The following is a 25527-nucleotide window of genomic DNA, read 5'->3' as shown; positions in this document are numbered from 1 at the left end:
AGTTTATTTTTAAGCTATTTGGTTAATGTTCTTTCTGTTTACCGTCAGGGCCTCTATATTAGAATGTTGGATAGCTTATCTAGGTGTTCAATTTTAGATTAGTTAATTATGTCGATTTTGAATAAAATCAATTGAATTAAAGGTGATACATTTATTTTGAGTACACCTATGCAGTTTAACTGAACAAAGACATATTACGCTCATTTTCAGGTTCATATTTGTATTATGTGTCTCTACTCTGACATTTCTCCATGCTTTAATGTTCAAAAAGCTGTTTATTTTTCTCATACTGCCATTTCATTTCATTTAATCGTTTATTTGAAGAGGGACAATGCACATTGATGAACATTTTTAACAATTAATGCTTCAAAATGTAAATATGCCAGATTTGAGCTTTTAGCTAATTTCCATCCTAGTTCCGTCCCATACAACATTTAAGAACATGACAGTTATATACATAGCAAAAATAAATACATGATATGCAGAAAGAGCATGAGCAGCATACAAGTATTTACCACAAAGCAGTACAATGTAGCAGCTACGACATATAAAGTGCAGGAGGAGATAAAAGAGATACATAAAGTGCAAGAGGAGATACCCCTGTGTTAAAGTGCATTTAGCGGTGATTGCACATTTGTTTGTTTCTCAACCAGTCTTTGAGTTGACCTTTAAAACTGTTCAAAGTGGGACAATCCCGTAACTCAGTTGGGAGGCTATTCCACAATGAGCTGCCCTTAATTGATAGTGCTGCAGCACCTCTTTTCACCCTCTCTCTAAAACCAGAGCCCAGTCTGCTCTGATTGGTTAGCTGGCCGGCTCTGTTGTGAATGGAGATGTATCTGAAAGGACCTGTCCCTGGTGCTAACACGTTACTCACAGGTAAGACTGAGAGTCAGGGTATGGGGAAGAGACAGGTAGTTATCACACGATGAGGGTGAGACACAGCTAATGGAGCTCTCTCTGTGGAGGATCTCTATCATTGTCCTTCCTCCTCTCTCTAAGATCTGTTTCTTCCTTCCGTTTGTTTTATGATGTCCGTTCCCTGGCTTCTCTTTCTCTTGTCTAACCAACACGGTGAAGCTTGTAATTCATTCACTGTATGTTATGGTTTGACACAAGTAGGTTACAGTTGTCATTGTATTAGGGGTGTAACGGTACACGTACCGAAATTATTTTGGTACGGGCCCTTCGGTTCAGTACACATGTGTACCGAAGTGTACCGAACGAATATAACGTTAAACGTAAAAAATTGAGAACGTGAACAACTTTTTGGAAGTAATCTCAGGTGCTGCGTCGCAGCATTCAGAGTAATAGAGTGGCGAAGTCCCTCCCCTTCCGGTGGACCTCCATGGGACCTTATTTCGAAAAAATTATGTATTGAAATCAATGGAGAGAGAAAGATTATCTTTCAATCCCGTTTGAATTGTGCCACAAATTACACATATGATGTTTGTCAATTTAAAAAGATAATTTTGCAAGTCAAAAAAAAAAATGTCTCGTAAAACTGTGAATTTGTTTGTGTGAAACGCTCAATGAACTACATCTCTGGTCTCGCAGAACAACACACGTCACCAAGATGGCCGTCACTACTGTCTTGTCAACAAAACGATTGACTACCCTCACTATCACCACGATGAAACACGTCCAGAAGAATGTCATGCAAAGCTCCCTGCCTGCCTTCCTTTGATTCTCTCTGAACTGCCTGGTCTTTTTAATGTTTAATGTCAACCATTTGTGCAGATAGCATGAAGTAGAAAAGATTGGCGATCGCCGATGCTAGCGTTAGCATTTCTCCCCCGGGCTTAAATTGTGTATTATAGAATGATCACACCGGTGACAGTACTCTTCAAAGGGTTCACGAAATATGACTACTACTCTTACTGTTTAACATTTTGGGTTACTTAATGTTACTTCATATTAAGACTAATAAAAATGACAAGGCTCTAATGCTAACTAACGTGCTAGCTACTAGCTAGGTAGCTAACTTGATCCAGCCACTCCTGGTCCTTTCATCAGACGGGAAGCGAAAGAACGAGCAAGACCCATTGCTGGTATGATAACAACCTGGTACTAAGCACATAGGCATCTTGTTAAAGTTATCTTATCTTAGCCAGCGCCATATAGATAGATTATATCTATATGGCGCTGATTTTAGCTATCTCTTAGTGAAGGAAAACAATTGTGACATCACTTACGCAACTCTGGGATTTGTAGTATTTCTAGTTGCGTATTTTTCAACAGTTTTACGACAAACTGACTTTTTTGACATGGAAATGATTTTTTAAGATTGACAAACATCATACGTATGTGTAATTCATGGCACAATCAAACGGGAGGCAAACCTCTCCTGTGACAAAATGGCATCCAATGTAATAAAAAAAAGTCAATCAAAGAACTAGATTCCTATACCGGATCTCCTCTCTGGTAAACAAAAACACCCTGAAGACTCTGGCAGGAGCACTCATTCAAGGGTACTATGATGACTATGCTTGCACGTCATGGTACCATAGCACCTCCAAGGCGCTAAAAATAAAACTTCAAACATCGCAAAATAAACTGGTCAGACTACTGCTTGACCTTTCATCTAGAACCCACCTCACCTCTGCCCACTTTGACAACCTAGGATGGCTTAGAGCAGTGCTTCTCAAAGTGTGGTCCGCGGACCACTGGTGGTCCGTGAGCGCCCCCTAGTGGTCCGTGAGTATATTGGTAACATTTCACATTTGAAATAAATAAATACATTTCAGTTTTCCGCACTCTCGCGGGAATATCTCCGCACTGGAGCGAGGTTAAGTTTCACTTTCGATTGCATGATATAGCCCAACGCAACACCTTCATCACACATGTTGCCACTTGTTTGTAGCATTTTCAGGCGATTTGTAATCTGTTTTAGAAAAACGATGTGTTTTTTGATATTTGTGGAGTTAGGTGGTCCGCGAGTGTGTTTTTATTGGTTAAGTGGTCCTTGGAATGAAAAAGTTTGAGAAACACTGGCTTAGAGTAGACGACAGAGTACAGCTACTTGCAATGGGCCTGGTCTACAAGATCCACTACACCTCTATGGTACCCATGTACATGTCAAAATTCTTCCCAAAGGTCAAGGAATACCATGATCATAACACCAGAGGGAGCTCCACAAATCATGTGAAACCCAGATTTGGCACAAAAAAGGGGGAATACACGTTTCACAATTATGCCACATCAAGGTGGAACGCTCTTCCCACAACTGTAAAGGAAAGTAAAACTATACTTACCTTCAAAACCTCTCTTAAAGAGCACCTTCGGGGGAGAGCATTGCAAAACTGGCCCCGGTAATGGTACAAATCTCAACCTGTCGTTCAATGGACAGCTCCCCCCATCTATGTATATACTCGCATTTTAGACTCTGTTACTAACTGTATATCTGTAGACTTGGTATGTCTTAAATGTCCGGTTAGGATGTATTAGAACGAAATCTAAAATGAAAATTGTAAATAAGCAATCTGTATGTAAAAAACCACCTGTATGTAAATTGTAAATAAGCCATCTGTATGTCAAATATGTCTTATATGTCTTAAATGACATGATGAATTGGAAATGGGGGACCCTGATGTAAACAAGACGAAAGTCTTTCTCTGGTCTGCATCCCCTTAACAATTGTATGTTTTGAGCTGTACTGTACCCAATATACAAGCTGTTAATAAACTTTTCAATCAATCAATCAATCAGGATCGAAAGATACGTGTTCTCTCTCCATTGACTACAATACATTATTTTTCCGAAATAAGGTCCCATGGGTCGAAAGTAGATGGGCGTGACTTCGCCACTCTATTTGCTCACATTGGGTTCAATACGTCATAGAGCGACCAAGTCATTTCATTGGACGAGAGCCATACTATGAGAGCTGGTCAGAGGGATGCGTTCAAATTTAGTCAGTAATTTGAGGAACTGTCGAAATGGCGAACGCAGATAAAGTTGAGCTCGAAAATCCTCCAGCATCATTGAAGTCTCCGGTTTGTCAACATTTTGGTTTCGCAGTTACGTACAAGGATGACGGACAAAGACAGGTGGACCGAACCAAAGCTGTTTGTTGGCATTTTTCAACTAAAATTGGTTACGCGGCTGGCAATACATCAAACTTGCACAGTGCACACTCATTTGAAAAGGCATCACCCGAACGTGAATATCACCGGTACCAAAAGAAAGAAGTGCAAACCCAACTCCCGCTAGCATGTAAGCCTCCACCACTCGCAAAAAGTTCAGACCGAGCCAAAGCTATTACAAACGCCAATATCCTTATGTTGCCATGTTAGCAAAGCACTACCTGGCTGTATCTGCTACCTCTGTCCCTAGCGAGAGGGTGTTCTCCACAGCAGGAGACATTGTTAGTGCCAGCAGATCTGCCCTTTCGGCAAGCAATGTTGACAAGTTAATTTTTCTTTAAAAAAACATGAAAATACAATGACAAGCAAGTCCTAATGTCAAGCTGGCTGCTTAGGTGCTAGTACAGTTCAAATACAGATTATTTCAGTTCATCGAAATGCTGCACCTTTATGTTTATATTATTATATTTTGTATTTATTTGAGTGAATATTCACAGTTTAATAATAATCAAAAACCCAAAACTAATAGTTTATGTTTTGTGAGTACTAGTACAGTACAGTTTAAATACAGATTACATCAGTTCATCGAAAGGCTGCACCTTAATGTTTATTTTAATATATTTTGTATTTATTTGAGTGAATACATTATTCACAGTTTAATAATAATAAAAAAATATATATATTTTATGTTTTGTGATAATTTTTTCTGCTGTACCGAAAACGTACCGAACCGAACCGTGACCTAAAAACCGAGGTACGTACCGAACCGAAATGTTTGTGAACCGTTACACTCCTAATAGAGGGGCTGATGTTGATTGTTAGGTCAAGAGTGGGACACTCTTTTCCCGGACGAAAAAGCAGTTCAGTCTTGTCAAGGTTGAGCTTGAGGTGGTGAGCAGACATCCACTGAGAGATGTCTGCTAGACAAGCAGAGATGGGTGCTTCACAATTTAATAGAACAGCAGGCTTGTTTGAAGTCGTTTTTTCACTCTATTGTTATTTTCCACACACGCACAAGGCCAAATAGATATAGATAACAGTTGTTGCAGGGATGTACAAATCATGGGGCTGCCCTAGTAGTTAAAAGGTCAGCAGTCTTGCTCAATGGGCACCTTGGCAGTGATAAATATGTGTTTCTGAAAAACCCCCCTCCTCCGAAAAAAGAAAGAACATAATTGTTCTTGAACATTCCCAACACAATCTAAAGGACACAAAATAAAATACCTACAAAAAAGACCTTGATAATCTTTACATTATCATCTGTCGTACAATATATAGACATGACTACAAGCATTATTCCATAAGGGGCTTATCATACAAAATCAGGACATGATTCCTTTTTAAGTTATGAAATATTTTTTTTGATAAATGGAAATTATCAGATCAATATATCAGAGTTTTAAAATGACAATATCATTAATTGCTGCAATTATTCGGGGACATGATATCATCCAAAAAAGGTTATGACAGTCCTACAAACCAGATGGCACTATTTGCATTGAAAGTTAGCATCGGAAGGCCTCGCTCGAGACAAAAGCAATGGGGTTTTTCCATTGGATATGATTTGTCAAACACGTTTAATATGAAGTAGGAAAAAGTCAAAAGCTAATGTTAGGCTATAAATAAACTACATCACCTTCAGATGACTTCACATCAACCACTTTAAGAATGATGTGATGTTTGGTAGTCTCATTTAGTCACGTTTTTATGACACAGTGAACCTTCCGAGATGTACGAGTCGGGAATTTACTGACCTATCGTAATTCCTAGAACAAATCAGAAAAATCTCCTACGTTTTTGTTAACCAAATATCTTGTTTCAGGCATTTAACCACTAACACGTTCAAAAAAACTTCGCCTTTGAGACGAGGAAACCAGAAATGGTAAAATGTTAACACATTTCTGGGTTTAAAGACTCATTCCCGCACCTCTCCTTAACATAACTGAGCTTTGAGCTATCTCACCAGATAGTCTAAATCAAGGCTATTTAATTAGTTTGGAATGGGGCCGGTTGATGAAAATGATCCAAAGCAAGGAGCCCGGAAAAAGATGGCTTGAAATATGAGCAATCATATTAAGAGCTTCAGATACAGTTAATACTACAACAGCATAGTGGAGTGCATATATTGTGTTTAATTAAATCAAACAACATAGCCCCAAGGCATTTATAGATCTAAATGGCTCAGAACTCAGTAGGCCTACATGTGAAGCTGATTTAACCATCATCATTTAATGTGATTTCATTTAGGTGAAATTATAATGATTCACACAGAGAGGCAATAAATGACAGGAGTTGTCACCACAGTAGCTAGTAGGTGGGTTTGAAACCGGAGCCCGCCGAAGTTTTCAGGCAATGTCTTCCCCTCTATCTCTCAATGTAACACCCTCTCTGGAATAAAGGCACAATAGTACAATCACTACCGTTTGGCTACCTTGGTTCTGTAGTTGGTGCCAGTTAAACATTTCTAGGGCATTTGAATAGCCTGGCTCTGGTCCACAATTACCTTTGACTTGTTACTGAATTTTAAGGGAGATTTTTTACTGCAAATGTCTGCAGGAAGGGAATGTTTTTCCTGTAACTTCACCTCCCCCGATTCACAAAGCCAAACTCAAGGCTTCTGTAAATCCTTTTCTCTCTCTTTGTCTCGCTACCTCTTGCCATTTTCTCTGTCTCTACTCAAGTCTGGCCAAAAGCGCTCAGGCTGTGAAGATAGTCGGTGTTCCCACTGTGAGCCCAGAGCAGCTCAGAGGCCAGCACAGTGAGAAGCAGGGTTTGATATTATTCATACGAACCACAGGCAGCTCCAACACCGCTGCCTCTGGCTGTTAAGGCTGGTTACAGGAAGGAATTGCTGTTTTAAAACTTGTTACACGGAATCAGCAACTATTGTCAGTGACCTGCAGGGGAGCGCTCATATCTCCCAAATATAGAGTAGTAGTAGTACCTTCCCTTTTTTTTTTCCTTGTACGATGTGAGGGTCTAAGGACAGAGGGTGTCGTATTGTCATACTGATATTTTGTACAAACTGTAAAGTCCACTGAGACAAATGTAACATTTGTGATATTGGGCTATATAAATAAACATTGATTGATAGTAGTAGTTAGTTATAGTAGAGACGTTGGTTAAGTCCTACAGTACAGTCAAGACTTTATGAGAATACACAGTCATTTTTTTCTTCTGATTCTCATCTTTTGTTCTAAACAGTGGTGTAGTGCTATGTCTACAAACACGGAGAGCACCTGAGCCACAATTGTGGCTCATTTTGAAGGATATGTAACCGCTGTCCATTAGCACTCCAGCCAGAATCGGCAAAGTAGCATAGTGAACTGCTTTATCGTATGAAAAGCTCCTTGACTTATAACCTCATGATGCAGCCAGAGAAGTGCAGCACCAGCGTGCAGAGCGCACTGCTGTCCACACACAACAGTTCACTGTGTTTAATTTCATTTGATCACTAAAATCGCTAAATTACTAGAGCAGGCTTCCTTCTAACCTTTTTAGCAAAAGCATCGTCTCATGTTTTATCACTGAAACACATTGCGGGTCAAATACTGTTTTGTCACAGTAATGACTTAACTATGTGAACGCAAACAATACATGATTATTCTTCATAAAATAAAGACATGAGATTTCAAACCAGTTTCCTGATTTATTATTTTCATTTGTATCAATATTACAGTAACTTCCTGAATGAAAATCCTCCTCTGTCTGTCCTTGTGGAGATGTGTGTTCACTCTGCCCTGCTTATTACATTACATTACATTACATTGCATTTAGCTGATGCTTTTATCCAAAGCGACTTACAATAAGTACATTCGACCAGGAAGACACAACCTTGAAGAAAACAGAATCATATAAGTACATCAGGTTTCATAGAGCCAAACATTTCAAGTGCTACTCAACTGGCTTTAGGTAAGCCAGTCCTTTATTAGTATAAAAGTGCTTCGTTAATAGTTCTAACGCTCGAAGTGGAGTCGAAAGAGATGAGTTTTGAGTTTGCGCCGGAAGATGTGCAAGCTATCTGCCGTCCTGATGTCAATGGGGAGCTTATTCCACCATCTTGGAGCCAGGACAGCAAACCCACGTGTTTTCGCCGTTGGGAACTTGGGTCCCCCTCGCAGCGAGGGCGCAACGAGTCGTTTGGCTGATGCAGAGCGTAGTGCACGCGCTGGGGTGTACGGTTTAACCATGTCCTGGATGTAGGAAGGGCCAGATCCATTCGCAGCATGGTAAGCAAGTACCAGTGTCTTGAAGTGGATTCTAGCAGTTACCGGAAGCCAGTGAAGGGAGCGGAGGAGCGGAGTGGTGTGGGAGAATTTAGGAAGGTTGAAGACCAGACGAGCCGCTGCATTCTGGATGAGTTGCAGAGGTCGGATGGCACATGCAGGTAGACCAGCCAGGAGGGAGTTTATAGTAGTCTAGGCGTGAGATGACGAGAGCCTGGACCAGAACCTGAGTCGCTTTCTGAGTCAGCTGGGGACGTATCTTCCTGATGTTGTAAAGCGTGTATCTGCAGCAACGGGTTGTAGCAGCGATGTTTGCAGTGAAGGACAGGTTGTTATCTAGGGTCACACCCAGATTCCTTGCAGTCTGAGTCGGGGAAACAACTGAGGTGCCGATGTTGATTGTTAGGTCAAGAGTGGGACAATCTTTTCCCGGGAGGAAGAGCAGCTCAGTCTTGTCAAGGTTGAGCTTGAGGTGGTGAGCAGACATCCACTGAGAGATGTCAGCTAGACAAGCAGAGATGCGTGCAACGACCTGGGTCTCTGAGCGGGGAAAGGACAGAATTAATTGGGTGTCATCAGCGTAGCAGTGGTAAGAAAAACCATGCGGGCTAATGACTGATCCGAGCGAGTTTGTGTACAGGGAGAAGAGGAGGGGACCAAGAACAGAGCCCTGAGGGACCCCCGTAGTTAATTGACAAGGGTCGGACTCAGACCCTCTCCAAGTCACCCTGTAGGTACGGTCTTTCAGGTATGAGGTGAGGAGGGAAAGTGCAGAGCCTGAAACTCCAAGTTTTTGGAGAGTGCGAAGGAGGATCTGATGATTCACCGTGTCGAATGCAGCAGACAGGTCCAATAGGATGATGACAGAGGAGAGGGATGCAGTTTTGGCAGTGTGCAGTTCCTCCGTGACAGCAATGAGAGCAGTTTCTGTGGAGTGACCTGCCTTGAAACCAGACTGGTGCGGATCCAGAAGGTTGTTCTGATTGAGATAACAGGAGAGTTGTTTAAAGACAGCGTGTTCAAGTGATTTAGACAGGAACGGGAGGAGAGAGACAGGCCTGTAGTTTATAACATCAGACGGGTTGAGAGTGGGTTTCTTTAGGAGAGGGTTTACTCTTGCCTCCTTGAGACTGTTTGGAAAGTGACCAGAAGTTAGAGAAGTGTTGATGAAATGGGTGAGAAACGGTAGAATATCAGTTTGAAGGAGATTTGAAGGGATAGGGTCCAGAGGACAGGTGGTAGGGCGGGCAGAGATAATGAGGGTAAGAACCTCACTTGGAGAGAGAGGGGAAAAGGAGGTAAGTGTGTTGGTGGAAGGAGGGTCTGGTGACCCAGCGGTGAGTAAAGGTGAGTCAGAAAAAGAAGAGCGAATATCATCAACCTTTTTTTCAAAGTGGGTAACAAAGTCGCTTGACAGAAGTGAGGAGGGGGGGAGGAGCTTTTGGAGGGTCCAAGAGGGTGGAGAAGATGGAAAATAGTTTTTTAGGATTGGAATAGGAAGATTGGATCTTATCTTGAAAGAAAGTGCTTTTTGCCTGAGAGATCGAAGCAGAGAAAGAGGAGAGGAGAGCTTGATAGGTTAGGAGGTCGTCACGGTGTTTGGATTTCCACCGTTTCCGCTCTGCTGCCCTAAGGACGGTTCTATTAGCACGCAGTGCATCATTTAGCCAGGGAGCAGGAGGGGACTGACGAGCCTGCCGAGATGTGAGAGGACAGAGAGAGTCCAGAGTGGATGAGAGAGTAGAGAGGAGAGTTTCTGCAGCAGAGTTTGGAGGCAGGAGATGGAACGAATCAGAGGAAGGGAGGGCTGAGAGCACCGACGAGGCAAAGCTAGAGGGGGAGAGGGAGCGAAGGTTACGGCGGACAAGTGCAGGATGGGAAGAGATTAGTTTGTTATGTTTGGAAAGGGATAGAGAGAATGAAATGAAGAAGTGATCGGATGTGTGGAGCGGGTTTACAGAGAGGTTAGAAGTAGCGCAGTTCCTTGAGAATATGAGATCAAGGACATTGCCAGCTTTATGAGTCGGTGGGGACGGAGACAGTGAGAAATCAAAGGCGGTTAACAGAGATGTTAGTTTGTCTATCTTCCCCGTCTGGAGGTTGAAGTCTCCGAGAAGTACAGCGGGAGGGCCAGTTTCAGGGATGAGTGAGAGGAGATTATCTAATTCCTCCAAGAAGTCCCCCAAGGCGCCTGGTGGACGGTAGAGAACAACAATGGTTAACTGTATAGGATGGGTTACTGTGACGGCATGGAATTCAAAGGTGGAAGGAGTGAAGTTAGGTAGCTTGAAGAGGGAAAAGCTCCATTTGGGAGATAGCAGGAGACCAGTGCCACCTCCTCTGCCAGTGGGTCTGGGTGTATGGGAGAAGGAATATGCAGTGGAGAGAGCTGCTGGGGTGGATGTGTTGGATGGAGTAATCCAGGTCTCAGTGAGAGCAAGGAAATCCAGAGACTGCAGGGAGGCGTAGCCAGAGATGAAGTCAGCCTTAGGAACAGCTGACTGGCAATTCCACAGGCCACCAGAAACTAGATGTTGGATCTCAGTGGAGCATGTGGGATAGACGAGAGCAGGCCGGTTATATCGATTAGGAGATACACGGGGCCAGTGATAATTGCGAGAAGACACATGAACAGGAATGGAGAAAATACACATGATTATAGCATGAGGGGCTAGAAAACTAAAGAAAAGATAAATAAGACACCAGCTCAATCAGAGTAGGATTTGCCTCCTCTTTGCCTCCCTCGTGACTCCCGTAGGACTCCAATGTCTTTGTCAGTCTTACTCCCGCAGGACTCCAATGTCTTTGTCAGTCTTCGTCTGACGCTGAAGCTAACGCTCCAGGAAAGAGCTACCCAAAATGGACGCGATTGCTCAGTTCACACAGCTGTAGGGCCACGGCCCTCTAATTAGTTAACTATCTACAGCTGATGGGCGACAATAGACTGGCCCTGCCTATATTAATGCAGGCTTGAGTGCTGAGACCTGTAAAGCAGGTTTCGCCTGAGCAGATCTGAGATTTAAAATCTCTCAAACGCGATTTAGCCGTTTAAGCTACAATAACAATTTATACAGAGTCGAATAAATGAAACAGAGAAGTCTAATTAAACAAGAATATAACTTACAGTGGTTGCTGCGTCAATAGGTAATGTCGTCACCGGGTCCAGATGCACACTGGACCCGGTGACGCTTATTTCTGTGTGTTTATTGGCTTATGTGTGTGTACTGTATGTGCATGCGCCGGCCACTGGTACTCGTTTACAGAGGATATTTTTGTTTGTGTGACAGTCAAGCAGCAGAGCTCATTAAATATATAAAGTGGAAACACTGTACAGATCTTTAGCCAGAGCGCAGCGGGACATCACTGAAGAACACTACACCCATGGTTCTAAATGAGAATCGGCATTTCAATGGCTACAGAAACCAGTTTGAAATGTTCTACACAGAAATAAAACAGGCGTCAACATTTAAATATCCATTAAAAATAGTTAGAAGCTGAATGGTTGTCCTCATTTGGCTGTTTTAAGACACTAAAAGCAAACAGAAAAGAAGAAAACAATTATATTTTACAGTCGAGTAGAAAATCATGCATTTGCACGTGCTGAGTTTAACTGGGGGAACAAACATCTTATGCGAGATAGTGTCCTAATTACTATCCTATGTAATTATACCACATGTTTAAGTCCCTATCTATGTTCTCATTGATTGCAACACAAGCACGGGGGAAGCAAAAAAAAGATTCTGTTAGGGTTTGTATTCATTAATAATAAACAAGCTCCATCTGATTCTGAAGGGTTATACCTCGACCTTCACTCCCTACTAACTTGGCAATAAATAATTAAGCAGATTCAACAGCCGTGTAAGTTAATACACGGCGGACACCATTAGTAACGTACATGAGTGGCCTGGCTACCCAGGAGAGAGACTTTGTTCCACAGTGTAGACCTTAAGTACATATATTTGAAGACTTTGGAGCAACTTTGAGCCCACAGACTGCCTGTGGGTGATGTCGTACAAGTCTTAGTGGCTTTATAATTATAAATAAATTAGACACATAATTTCACTAAGTGGGTAGAATTTGTTTACTTCAATCTATTTACATACAGTAATTTAGTGTATCTGCTTGAATAAAACAGGGGAAATCCTATATGTATACCGAACACCAAATGGATATGTTTATATGTATGCATATAGAGTGTATGATTAGTGTATGCACAGGGAAATTGTATTTGCTGTACCACTACACAACTTTGTTTTTATTTGTAACTTTACACCTGCTTAAAATCTGTCAGAATGTTCAGTATGAGCATGTTAGCATGCCGAGGTTAGCATTTAGATTAGCCTAGCTAACATGGTCGTTGAATCTTTTCCTTGTTAAAGTCAACAAGAAAAATCTTTCAATCTTTCTTTCACACTTTATGACTGCTGTTTAGTCTGCTAAAATTAGCAACACATGCTAACTTTCTAATAGAATAACAAACCTTCCTGGCTGTCCTTAATTTTCATTTCTCAGGTTATTTTTATTGTTTATTACGAAAAAAATGTTTATTAAAAAATAATTGATTAATCTGTGGACAGAATGGTTGTCAAGGCATACAGAGCTTTGTTTGCTAGAGCTCATATGAACAATAAATAATTACAGAAAATATAAAAAGATGTTTACAAAAAATACAAATACATCTTTAAACTGTAGACATTTATTGCCCCTTCTTTAATATCTTGGGTGGGATTCCTTTTCCATGACTACCACAGTAGTAGTCAGCACTTGGCAGAGTAACACACGTTAGTTTTTCTGGCGGCTTTGATGATGGGAGATTGTTGCCAGCAGCAACCAAGAGATGACTGGTCCTTCTACCCGCACTAGCATTACAGCTGATGAGTGTGCTGTGTGTGAATATTCAGGATACAGAATAAAGTAAATTATATAATACTTTTAGTGTAGGAAGATGGATGAGATGAAAGATGAAAATAAGTCTAGTATCTTTTATCTGCATTGCTGTGCAGCTCAACGTTCTCTAATCTTTCTTATATTTATATTCACAACCTTAAAGCTGTTTCATTCCAGGAACAGATTTTATATTCCGGAAATGTAAATGTATATTTTGTGGGTTTTTGGTGGGAATGCTTTCACACCCCTGCAGAACATTCGTGAGAGAAGAAAAACATTTGGATGAACCTTCATTTTACCGGATTTCTGCCTGCAGAAATGTGTTTTATCAATAAAACCCTTTCCTCCAAATTACAAATGAATCTCGGGATTTGCATTAAAACTTGCCATGCGCGTCTGTTGGTTGCTGGTACAGTGTATTTCAGAAGTGATGGGCATTTGTTTCTGGGATAATGGATCGAAAAGACTGCTAAGCATTTCCCAACAGTGCTGCCACACAGGAATTTGAGAAAAAGAGATGGAACAAATTGTAATACCCTGCCCATTTTAAATGTGATGATGCAAATCCAAACCTACTGAAAAAACAAATGTTACCACTAGAAGTCGGGTCGGCCATTGTTGAGAAAGAATGTTTATATTGAAACTCAAACATATTCAACATTTGTGGGGGAGGATTTATGCTGATAAAAGTATCAATAAAACCCCTTTGGTTTTATTGAGGAGGATTTGTATGCTTCATTTCCTGTATTCCCGCACAGCATTTTCACACCTCACTGTAGAACCATTTTCTAATCTGAAGGGACAGTTTTGACATGTCCACTCTGAATGGAGAGCTGAGGTTCATTAAATCTACAGTCGCTGCAGCAAGGTCATTGGAACACACCACCGCTAAAGACAAGCTTAGAAAGGTAGAAACACACACACTAACACACACACACCCACACACTAACACACTTCCGGCCAGTTCAGACGGGTCACATTGCCTCACCAGGGAAATAGCTCAGTGGCTGACCTTTTCTGTGATGCTACACAAACATTTACAGGAGGAGCTGTAATAGAAAAGAAATACCTCCTTAATCTATATAAATAATAGAGGACAAGGAGGGGGGCACATTTCAGATTTTTTTTTACCTCCTCCATGTCATGGTTGATACAATCTTACTGAAGGCCAATGGGGAAGACACATAATGGGCTTATAAGAGCTGTTTGGGGGTTTCCCTTTCCTGCACTGTGTTAAATACGTTTTTATGCATGTAAATGGTCTGCAAAGGCTACAATCCGTGTTTCTCTCCCACACACTACCCCCCCCTGCCCAAAAGACCTCCATTGGACTCCTTTGTTTACTTCCGTAACATAAGGACATTACTATGTAAAACTTGCGCTTCTATTGGCTAGCAATCGGACACATTGTACGCGATAGGCTAAGGGGCAGGACATTGCTGACACATCTCTAAGAGGTTGAGAAATCACAACAGTCAGCCAGCTAACCAATCAGAGGAGACTGGGCTGTGGTTTCAGACAGAGGGTAAAAAGTATGAGAAAAATAAAGACCTTTTTGAACATTAAAGCATCTAAACATGTCACAGTAGATAGCCAAACAATACAAATATGAACCTGAAAATGAGCATAGTATGTCCTCTTTAAGACTACACTTAACACACACACATATTTAAATCAGCAGAATAAATTAAATGGATACTTTTTTGTCGGTGGATGCACTTTAGTTTTGTAAAACAGTCTTTGTAGAAGCTTTATCCGTGGGGATGCACAGCATTGTACCTGTCAGTTTAGTTTCACTACAGCAGACAGCTGTGAAGAGCGCAGGAAGTAATTGTTTGCCTCAAACTATCCAAGCACCGTTAAATATGAATAAAAGACATGCAGAAACACAAACGCAGAGAAATATTATTTGCACACGCCGGGCAGCCAGCTCATCCTGACACTGGGTGCACATGCGAACACACAAATCCAGAGCGGCTCCTGAGCGCTGTGGTAGATCCCAACAGACAGTAGACGCCCGGAGAGGAAGTGCACATTAATCTCCACATCACTGAGGGTGGAGGACATTTTCTTGCAGAGACTCTCTCGATCTGCTGCTTAATGTTAATGTTGATCAAGGAGAAGTTCCTCTGGTGAGGGCTAGATTCTACTTAATACATAATTCAACATGTGGAAGACTCAATTAGCAGGATGCCTCAACAAGATGTACAAAACGTCCAAAACGCTAAACCAAACCAATGTACTTGTTTCTTCTGTTGATCATGGAGAGTGTAAAGGAATCAATTTCCAATGTGTTTAAAATGTTAAGCTATGGGCCGCCATTTAGCTCAATTGGTAGAGCTGGGGTCTCTTCTGTGGCAGACGCAGGTTCACATCCAGTTTGAGCTCCTTTTACGTGTGTCTTCTTCTCTATCTCCCCCTTACAACGCTGTCAATCTCAATATTAAAGCCAACTTTGCCCGAAAAATATTTTTTTAAATGATAATTAAATGTATGTTGGACATGTCGTACTTCAAGAGTTTTGGTAGTACTTCAATAAACAAGTAAAACAAAACCAAAAAGTAATGACACTCAGCAATTGACAGCAGCCATTATATTATTCATGACCAGTCACAGAGACAGCTAGTGCTTCTAAAAAAACAACTATAACCTTGTGAACTTCTTTTGAACACCAGAGAGGTAAAGTTAAGCCACCAGGTGCAGCGAGGTGGAGCATGATTTGATGTGGCAGTCATATTAATAACCTGTTTTGATTTTTCCAGACGGGTCCATCTAAAAGCTACAGGAGGCCGGGTCATCAAAATGGTTAACTAAATGATTTATGTGCCTGTGAGTTCATGTCTTTAACTCTTAGTTTGTCCGTGATAAATCAGTCCGAAGAGGAAAACGGTTAGCTGCATTTTTCTGGTGTAACAGGTTCATTCAAAATATGGAGGTAAATATGGACTGATTGATGGATTCTGAACTAATTTCAAAGTATGCTTTGCACCTTAGACAGTGTGCTAGTTTCTATTTTTATACCTGTGGAAAGTAGCTTCTGTACGTGGGCATTCCTGTGGGAAATGTGTGAGATAATCGAGACCCGAGACCTCCTGTGCCGTGAGTGGATTTGGTTCTTCTTACATCAGTCAATCGGCTTGCTACTCCCTCCCTGCAAGTTGGACCCAGGTGCCCCCCAACTAAAGCAAGCCATTTCCTATCCTGCCTGCAAAATGGTAGAACGAGCTCCCCGTTCGACAGCAAGAGTGTTTATATGTTTCGCCTGTAACTTGGCCATTAAAAAAAAGAAGACAATGAGCACTTCATGAGTTTAGCCTTTTAGAAACTAATGCACTAGCATTGGCAAATATATATGAATCTTTCGTGTTGTTCTGAGTTTTCATCTTCATGGTTTATTACATTGATTGTAAGTCACTTAGATAAAGGCGTCTGCTAAATGAAAATGTAAGTAATGTTGTGTAAAGTATTTAAGGTTTTTAAAATCTCTGCTTTGAAGTAATAAGACCCAGAAATGTATTTCCGATCCTTCTATTATTTAAAAGCTAGATGTCTTAACTAATGTGACATTAGTAGCCTTCTCTCCTGTGCCTGACCGTGACGCATATCATCCATCCTCCTTGACTAGACAGTTGATGAAATAGACCCAGGTTTTCTGTTATTCCCTCGGTTGTTAATTGAAAAAGGAAGTCTTATTCACTCCTTATTATCTTGCTATTGCTACGCTGTGAAAGGGACACACATTGAACCAGCATTTTTGTTTCAGCATTTGGGGACTCCATCCCACATGCCATGCTCAATGGTGCTGAGAATTTTCACTTAAGCTTAAATATTTGTATATACAGCCCCCAAAATATGATTTGTGACTACATTTGCAGCCTCACTGAATGTGTTTTTTGCAGCTGAGCCTTCTGCTGTCGGGCAGAAGCAAAATGCAATTGGATATATAAACTGTTCATAAAACAACTTTATTCTCCATTTCCTCTTTCGCCTCACTTCACGACAGTAAATATGAAAGATCTGAAGCCTGCTCTCAGTACTCAGAGTTATACAGCAAGCAGTGTTTTTGACACTTAGGGCAATTATGGACTATGCAAAATAGTAATTCTGTCAACTATTATGTCTTAAGTTAGCACTCACATGGCAGAAAAAAATTATACGTTTTCTTTTTTGTTGATTTTTCCCATCATAGCCAGTCAAGTGTTGCAGTGATGACATATTTGTGTAAGCAAGACAAGAATCCATGGGACTTTCCCATTGGATTTTGAAATATTGCAGAACATCTGTGGCAAACATGTGTTTATGATACATCGCATTTTTTCAGGAAGGTTCATTTCCACATATTATTACCACCTCTATAACAGTTGAAGTGTAAACTCAATTGCCAGGAGTAAAAAGCTAACATTAGGCTATAATCAAACTACATCACTGTCGCATGACTTCACCTCACACATCGCTAAGCTAAAGGAAGCTAATTTGAGACGAGGGAGCCCAGAAGTGCTAAAATGCTAGCTCCTTTCCAGGTGTAGGGCTCATTCCTGAACTCCTTCATTCAGAATTGGTCAGGTTTAGTTTTGCATCAGACCCTTTGAAAAAAAGGGAAATAAGGCAACCTTCTTGAACTCCTTGTCCTCCTAATCAGAAACAAGGTTGGATAGTGAGTGAATGCTTGGGACCTTCCCTTTGATATGCACAGTGGCGTTTTTATATGTACAAAAGTGGTGGGGCACACAAAACTTAGATGTCTATATATAAGCTTCTGAGGTTCATGGCTGGTGAGGCTCTGACTCTTCAGGTTTACAAATATTATATTTTGACCTAAATCAAAATATAATATTATTTTCAAAAGCTTTTTTTGTCTGATGCTTCAATTAATTTTAAACAGACAGTTCAACAAAAGGATACCCAAAAAATGTAATTTTATCATTTAAATATTGAATTGTTCTCTCTTAGTAAGATCCCATTTTCATGGCGGTGGTAAAATTGCAGTCTTACCTTGACATGAAGATGAAGTCCATTTGCCTATCCTTCTGGACAAAAATCTCTATTACTTTTTTGTAAAAGTCCTCCTTATGTTCTTGTAGTTTCAAAAGTCTATCATAAATCTGATCTAATCAATAGATTTATGATTCAAAAATTATAAAAGTAGGGTAGACATGTGGATATTATCCGGCTGAACAAAACGTGCATTTATCTAACAGATTTGTTTCCCACAGATCTTATTTGGAGCTATTTTCTAAAATCCTATGGAGAAATATCATTGCTTTTTTGTGGAGGGAAGCCATGCGCAGTTTATTTCCGGGTTGTAGGACGCCTCACTGCAGCTCTCTCTCCTCCTCTTCACACACCACACTTTTCGCGGCACACGTACTTACAGCCAATCAGCTCTGAATGATGTGAGATGACGTATGGTGGGGATGGCAGCACTATGCCCCTATGGTCATTATTTTTTTGCCACACACATTAAATAGGACAATACTCTGAGCATGCGCAGTGTAGTTTTTACAGTCACCATTGACTTAAACAGGGAGAGGGAGGGGCAGGATCGGGTTTTGTCCCACATGGCTCTAAACAGCTCAATAGGCACACACTGTAGACACTAATTAGAAGAACACAGACTAAAACAGCAATGTACAGACGAATCAGATGATTAAACATGATCTTAAAATATATTTTATATATTTTTTAATTTATTTTTTGCATTTTTTTGTAATCATTACTTTTAATACTTTCTGCTGACACTAGGTGGGGCTGTGCCCCACCTGCCCCTAATGACCAGTCGCCACTGGATATGCAGTCAGGTAAGTTGAGATAGACGCAATCATGTGGGCTTATATTGGACCTATAAGTCTTCAGTTAAACTTGCCTTTGTGGTACATAGCCTTAAATGTGATGTTATCCAGCACTGTGCTTTTTTTAGTGTTGGACTCAACTTCTCATTCCTGGTCACGCTGAGCGGAGTTTACCTCAGGACAGATTCTGGCCTCTGCCAGGGGGGGCGGTGGCCTCGTGTCGATTGAGAGGCTTAAGACCGTTGCATCAATACGGACATTAGAATAAAAAAGGGATTAGCACAGGCTAGACTGGGTCTCAATGGACAACGAAGTGAAAAGCCATCTAAGCTAAGAAGGCATTAGATCTGAAGTCAACGGAATCACTTCCACTCGCTCTGGCCTGAGAGCGTGGGGACACTTTGAGACGGGGAGTCATTGACAGGCCACTTGCAGGCTGATCCGGCAAAATAAATTCTTAATTGAAAGACAAATTGAAAACACTTGTATCAGGTATCGTTCAAGGAGGGGAGGGTAAATATCCATTCAAGAGCACCTTTTTTTTGTTTAAATGTCATGCGAAATTAATTTGGCTTCCACTCTAAATAAATACTCAAATGTGTGTGTGTTTGTAACAAATCAACATAAATAGCTTAAACACTACAGGGCTCAACGCTAACTTTTTTAAGTGGTTGCCAGGCTGGCAACCAGGCATCAGCTTTTGGTTTCCAAAACTGAAAATATGGTTGCCATTTTCAGTCACCTTATATTTTAAATAATTAAGATACTATACAGTAATACATCAACTTAATAATGAAAAAAAACAAAAGAATGTTCAAATGCTTTACAATAAGTAATTAACACAATTATTTGAAACTAAAGTGGTAGTAAACTTGTCCACCCTCAATTGCTGGTATACTAAATACCAGTAGTGCAGCTGCTGTCATGTTCTTCACAGATCCCTCACAAATGAATTGAGCAAGTCACTAGTTTCTTGGTCATCTGTTGTCTCCCTTTCAAATTTGGGTTTTCTTGACCTTTGTGCTGACCCCCACCATAGATCCATTGGCCCTTCAGTATTGGATTGGCCAGACTAATACATTTCTAATGTTAAATAAATTAAAACCGTTCACAGTTAAGAATTAGATATTAATTATTATTGCTGTAAATTACCTTTGTATATGTCTGAACTATATTTAAAATGTGTTACCTTTTTATAGAAGTGATTATATTTGTATGCCAATATTTTCCTATGGTAAAGTTTCGTTTTGCACTTTTATTTTGGTAGTAATGAGATCGGGACTCTTATTTTGAAGGAACTTTTACCAGAAGTGAATGCACAACGGAGCAGAATGTTTCGCCACCCAAGACTTTACACATTTCGTCTTTGCTTTTCGTTCGGGTTCATCTTGCGCTTTATCAGTTGAATCACTTTGAACATTCGTTTGAGATGTTGACGGGTTGGCCGAACTTTTTACCCCACAGTCAAACAACTTAATTTGCTTTGCCATTTTTTTGTAAAACAAACACACGGCGCACCGCGCACACGAGTAAACGCGCATCGCTTTCTGGCTCCGTAATCACACCAATGCACGTGCAACTTAAGTATCAGGTTCCGACTGGTCACAACAATAATTAAATATCACTCTTAATACAACAAATAATTAACATTTATCTATTTTGGGGTGCACATTTAGCTGTTTGCTGTCCTTGTTTCTTTATGTTAAAAACTGGTTGCCACTGATGGCAACCAAAGGCCAAGAAGTGGTTGACATTCTATCTGAATGGTTGCCAATGGCAACCTGGCAACCGTTACTGTCGAGCCCTGCACTAGCCAGTCATATAATCAACACCCACACACACACATACAACTGACAGGGAGCCTGAAGAGACGAACAATCATTTATATAGGATAATAAGGAGATGTTTTTTTTTCTCTCCCACTATGCATTTGCGGCAACGTGCCATTTTGCACATCATCTTCAAAGTCTAACCCCCTCCCCCCCTTCAGCTCTGTAGCCTTTTTCTTGACGTGAAGAAGCAAGGGAGAGGGAGACAAGAAGAAGAAGCTGATTCTTCACGGCGCCTCAGAAGTAGGGCAAAGATAGTCCCTTCAGGGCGGGGGGGGGGGGATGTCATTTTTGATGGTTCTGAGCGCCCTGCAGAGGAAAGGCTAAAGACTCGAGGTTCAAAATGTGATGACGAGACGCCAAGTTCCAACAGATATCTGCACCAAGAATCATTCCACATCAAAGAGAACTCTCTTTGTTGACTGCAGCTTAGAACCCAAACCTCACTTCAAATCCTTCTGATTAAATAGGATTGATCCCTGCTGTGCTTTAATGTCAAAAGCCTCTGGAAGGTAGGTGTGATCAAAAAGAGTGAAACGACAGAAAATACTAAAAAGGGAAAAAAGGAGTTCTTGAGTTCTCCTTATCTCCGAGTCTTATCAAGTCAGTCCCATTTTAGACAGTCCATATTAATCCTCTCAGTAATATCCTACAGCAACAGGAATAGGGTGAACCATGTACGTCCCAAACACCTGTGGAAATGACCAGGGCACATTGTATTGTCCATATAATGGTGCAAGAGCATTAACATAAAGTGGGTTTATGTGAGGCCCTACCGAACGATGAACTGGATGACCCAACGTCTCATAAGTCAGTGTTTCTCTGGGTTGTTTCTCTCTCTGTGACCTGCTGGTTCTGTGTCAAAAGGGTCATTTTCTTGAACATTTGGCCGGTCTGCCGGCTGAACAGTTTGTGTTAGCTCTTGAGTGTCACTAGTGTTATTGTCCATAAACATCTGCACAGGATTCTCCATTCTGAACTCTTCTGCGTCAACGTCGAGTTGAGGCGGATGTGCTGTGTTAGGAAAGGCTGGAGGTGAAGCATCCTGCTCTTCAGCCTGATGATGTCGATGTCTCAACCTATTAGCCCAATAATACTCATCCTCATCTGAGCTTGCTGACTCCTCTGTTTCACCTGGTTCAACATCCTGCTGTGATCTCCTTTGCTTTGTATGGGATTGTCTTTGTACCGTGCTTTGTGCTGGTTCCTTAAGTGGCAAAGCCTTACATCAACATGTTACGATGGAGGATCCTACTTCTTCCTGTTCCACATTCTGGCTTTACCTCATAGACCGGGCTGCTTTCTCCTTTCCGAGAGACTACAGCGTGTATCTTATCTTCCCAGTATGAGCGTAACTTTCCGGGTCTACCACGCTCAGACATATTCCTCACAAGGACCCTGTCGCCTGGTGAAAGCACTGCACTTTGCCTTTTTTTCCTCTTGCTGTAGTCTTTTGAATATTTTTGGATGCAATGTCATAAGCCTCTTTCATTTGTTACTACCATTTTTGAGCATACTCATGATGTGAATTACATCCTTCCCCATCACTTATCTCAAAGATTAAATCAATTGGCAGACGGGGCTTTCTCCCAAAAAGCAGATAGAATGGGGAATAACCAGTTGCTTCACTGGTTGTACAGTTGTAAGCATGTACCACTTTAGTAGTCACTCCAGTTTCCCTTTTTCTCTTCATCCAAAGTCCGCAGCATTGAAAGCAAAGTTCGGTTAAATCTTTCTGCTGGGTTCCCCTGTGGGTGGTAGGGAGTTGTTTTTGAATTTTCGATTCCTGAGTACTTCTGCAGTTGTCTGAAAAGCTGGCTCTCAAATTCTCTACCCTGATCATGATGTATTTTAGCAGGAAAACCACATTTCAATGCAAAATCATTAAAGATTTTCTCAGCTGCAGTTTTACCTGATTTGTTTCGGGTTGGATACGCCTGGGCACATTTAGTGAAGTTATCAATTATCACAAAAATATATTCATACCCTCCCCTGCTTTTTTCAAGGTGAAGATAATCTATGGAGACCATTTCAAATGGTGCTGTTGCAGGTACATGACACATAGGGGCTCTGACATGCACTGTATGTTTTTTTTGGATGTTGCATTTGCACACCTGAGTGATAAAAAACTCAATGTCTTTCTGCTTCCCAGGCCAATAAAACCTGTCTCGTGCGAGGTGTAAAACTCACCCCCAAATGACCCATTTCACAGTGAAGGTACCTGTACACCAATCCTCTGTACTGCTCTGGAAGCACGATTTGAGTACATGTTGCAGTTTTGCGTTTCAACACACCCTTTCCTGAAAAAAATAGTCTTTATTTCTTTTTTTTCTGTATATACCGCATGGGGTATGGGGTGCCTATCTTTATTTCGTTTTCCGGGGCCACCATGCCCGCGTGCGGCTCCTGAGACGACCTCCCTGTTGAGCTCCCCTCGTGGGTTGCACGGGCTGATCCACCTGCTCCTCTCTCTCGTCGGCTGCATGTGGCGCTGCTCCATCGACGACGGTCTCCGGCTGGCTCTCTTGAATAATGTCCAGTAGATCGTTTAGTTCCAAAAGCACGGACATTCCATCATCTCCAACAGTTCATTACTAACTGTATAACGTGCTTAACCAGGGCACGTCTGCCTTTATTTTGAATGTCTACATATCCTTTTCCACAACACTGCTGCAATTCCTTTACAGTCAGTCCTAACAGTTTTTTTTCGATCTCATTTACAAAATCTTCTCTGATCTGACATCTTGTTTCTGACCGGACTTTTTCACGGGAAAAACAACAAACGAGGCAGAGCCGTACTAGCTACACTACACTTGAACTGTTAGCCTAGCCTAGCTACGAACCACGTTACCCGTCGCTCTCCAGTATCCGTCTTTACCGTCCTTTCCCGGGAACCTTTCGCCGTGAAGTTAATAATCTCGGTAGGACCTCCAAATTGTTACACCACTCAGACCGCAAGGGCATTATAGGTGTAGAAAACGTTCATTTAGTAACTTCCAAAAGGCACATGTGCAAGATGTCAGCATCTCAAACAATCTCAAAAGCACAACACACAGACACACTTATTCTCTTCATGTCCAGAATAAAACAATCATGAACCATAAGGTGATCTGCCCCCTTGTGGTATAAACATGTATGTGCAGGTAGACAACCTCAACCTTATGGGTGCTACACATATTATATAGTTACTCAGATTATAACGGAACCCAAGGAAAAGCAATCGATTCCAGATCAAGTCAATGGTGCTTCATTTAGAAAAACTCTTTATATGCCATTGTTTTTTAAGATGAATTCCAAATAAGATGGAACAGATTGTCTAATAAAACGTATAATTGTATAGTTTTTTGTATATGTTTTGCTTTTGTTGAATTAAATTACACTGGGAAAAACACTTAAAAGATGGATTGATGGATTGAAATGAGAATGATAGTTCAAACTGTAATATTAAGACTATGTGACCTTATGGAATGCAGGTGATGTTGGGAAAGGTAGGTAAAACCAGCAGAATTAATGACTTTCTTTGAGGTTCCATTCCTTCTTAATTGGAGAACTGAAGGCTAAACAAACTCACCAGACGCGCAGTCCTCCTCGTCCGCTCCGTTCTCGCAATCTTTCTCCCCATCACATCTCCATGACAACGAGACACACTTGTTGGTTCCCCCACAGTCAAATTTCTCTGGAGGGCATGTCTGTTTGCCTGTGGGCGAGATGAAAGAGATACAGAGATTACGGCAGGGGTTTTATGATCTCTTAAAAGACAGTAAAGCCGGGAAAAAACACTGGACTTGATTTCTATCGCCCCCACGATGCAGTTAAAACTCATCCAAACTCCACCACACTGGCCAATTGATTTCACTGTCTGGGCCGCCTCTAAAGAGGAATGTCGGGAGATCATGAAATACAGCAAATGCACAGTTGGCTGTAAAGCAAACGAACAGCCCCCCCCCCCTTCTCCTGCCAATCTGCTCTAGTTGGCACAGGGTGGGTTTGATCCAGATTACAGTGTGTTTCATAGGAAGCTTGTTGTTAATTATACATCTTTGCTTACAGTGCAGCCTTGAGCCTGCCAGTATGGAATCAAGGGGCAGCGTGCATGGCAAATCATTTTACTTTCTGATGGATTTGTTTACAGTATATTTAATTACAGTGGTTCCCAATGGTTTGACACACACACACACACACCCCCCACAGCCTTGTCAGAAGAGTTCAAGTAACCCTCTTATTAGCATGTTTTACCTTCTTCTAAGGATTTTAATCCGGATGCTATTTACCACTATTAATGAAAGTCTATATTGTTATGTTTTTTTTGTTGTATACAGTGTTACGGCCGCCTCCTTCTATCTGCCCATTAACCTTTCTGTAAGTGTTTGCAGCTGGGTGTTATATATGTATATGAACTGTGCCGTTGCCCAGACGCCATTGGGTGCCGGCTTCCTGTGCCGGCTTCCTGTCCCTCCCCTGGTAGGCGTGACCGAAGATCTGGATTGGAGCATGCCGGACCCGACTCTCCAATCCCCGCACACACCTTCCGGGGAAAACTACAAGAATGTGTGCACCTCAGTTAGTCGAGAGAGGTCTGAATCTGTGGCAGATGTCTCTCGGTACTCTCCCCGTACATCCTGTGATCATTCTGTTAACAGAGGTCTGTTAACAAGTTGTGGTATATTTGTGTTTATACTTGTTACTCTGTTTATCTAAAGTAAAATGTCAACTA

General features: G+C 41.3%; 1 protein-coding gene across 2 annotated transcripts in view; it reads right to left on the bottom strand.

The window, feature by feature from the left end:
* LOC117545478 (low-density lipoprotein receptor-related protein 8-like) overlaps window positions 1–25527 on the bottom strand; it is a 161265-nt gene that overhangs the window by 64129 nt on the left and 71609 nt on the right. For both annotated transcript variants that reach the window (XM_034215264.1, XM_034215265.1), the window contains one exon: window positions 24385–24510. In XM_034215264.1, the coding sequence (XP_034071155.1) occupies window positions 24385–24510 (126 nt within the window). The remainder of the gene's footprint in view (window positions 1–24384; window positions 24511–25527) is intronic.

Source organism: Gymnodraco acuticeps, unplaced genomic scaffold (genome assembly GCF_902827175.1).
Source record: "Gymnodraco acuticeps unplaced genomic scaffold, fGymAcu1.1, whole genome shotgun sequence".
Classification (NCBI taxonomy): domain Eukaryota; kingdom Metazoa; phylum Chordata; class Actinopteri; order Perciformes; family Bathydraconidae; genus Gymnodraco; species Gymnodraco acuticeps.
This window is presented reverse-complemented; position numbering and strand designations above follow the sequence as displayed.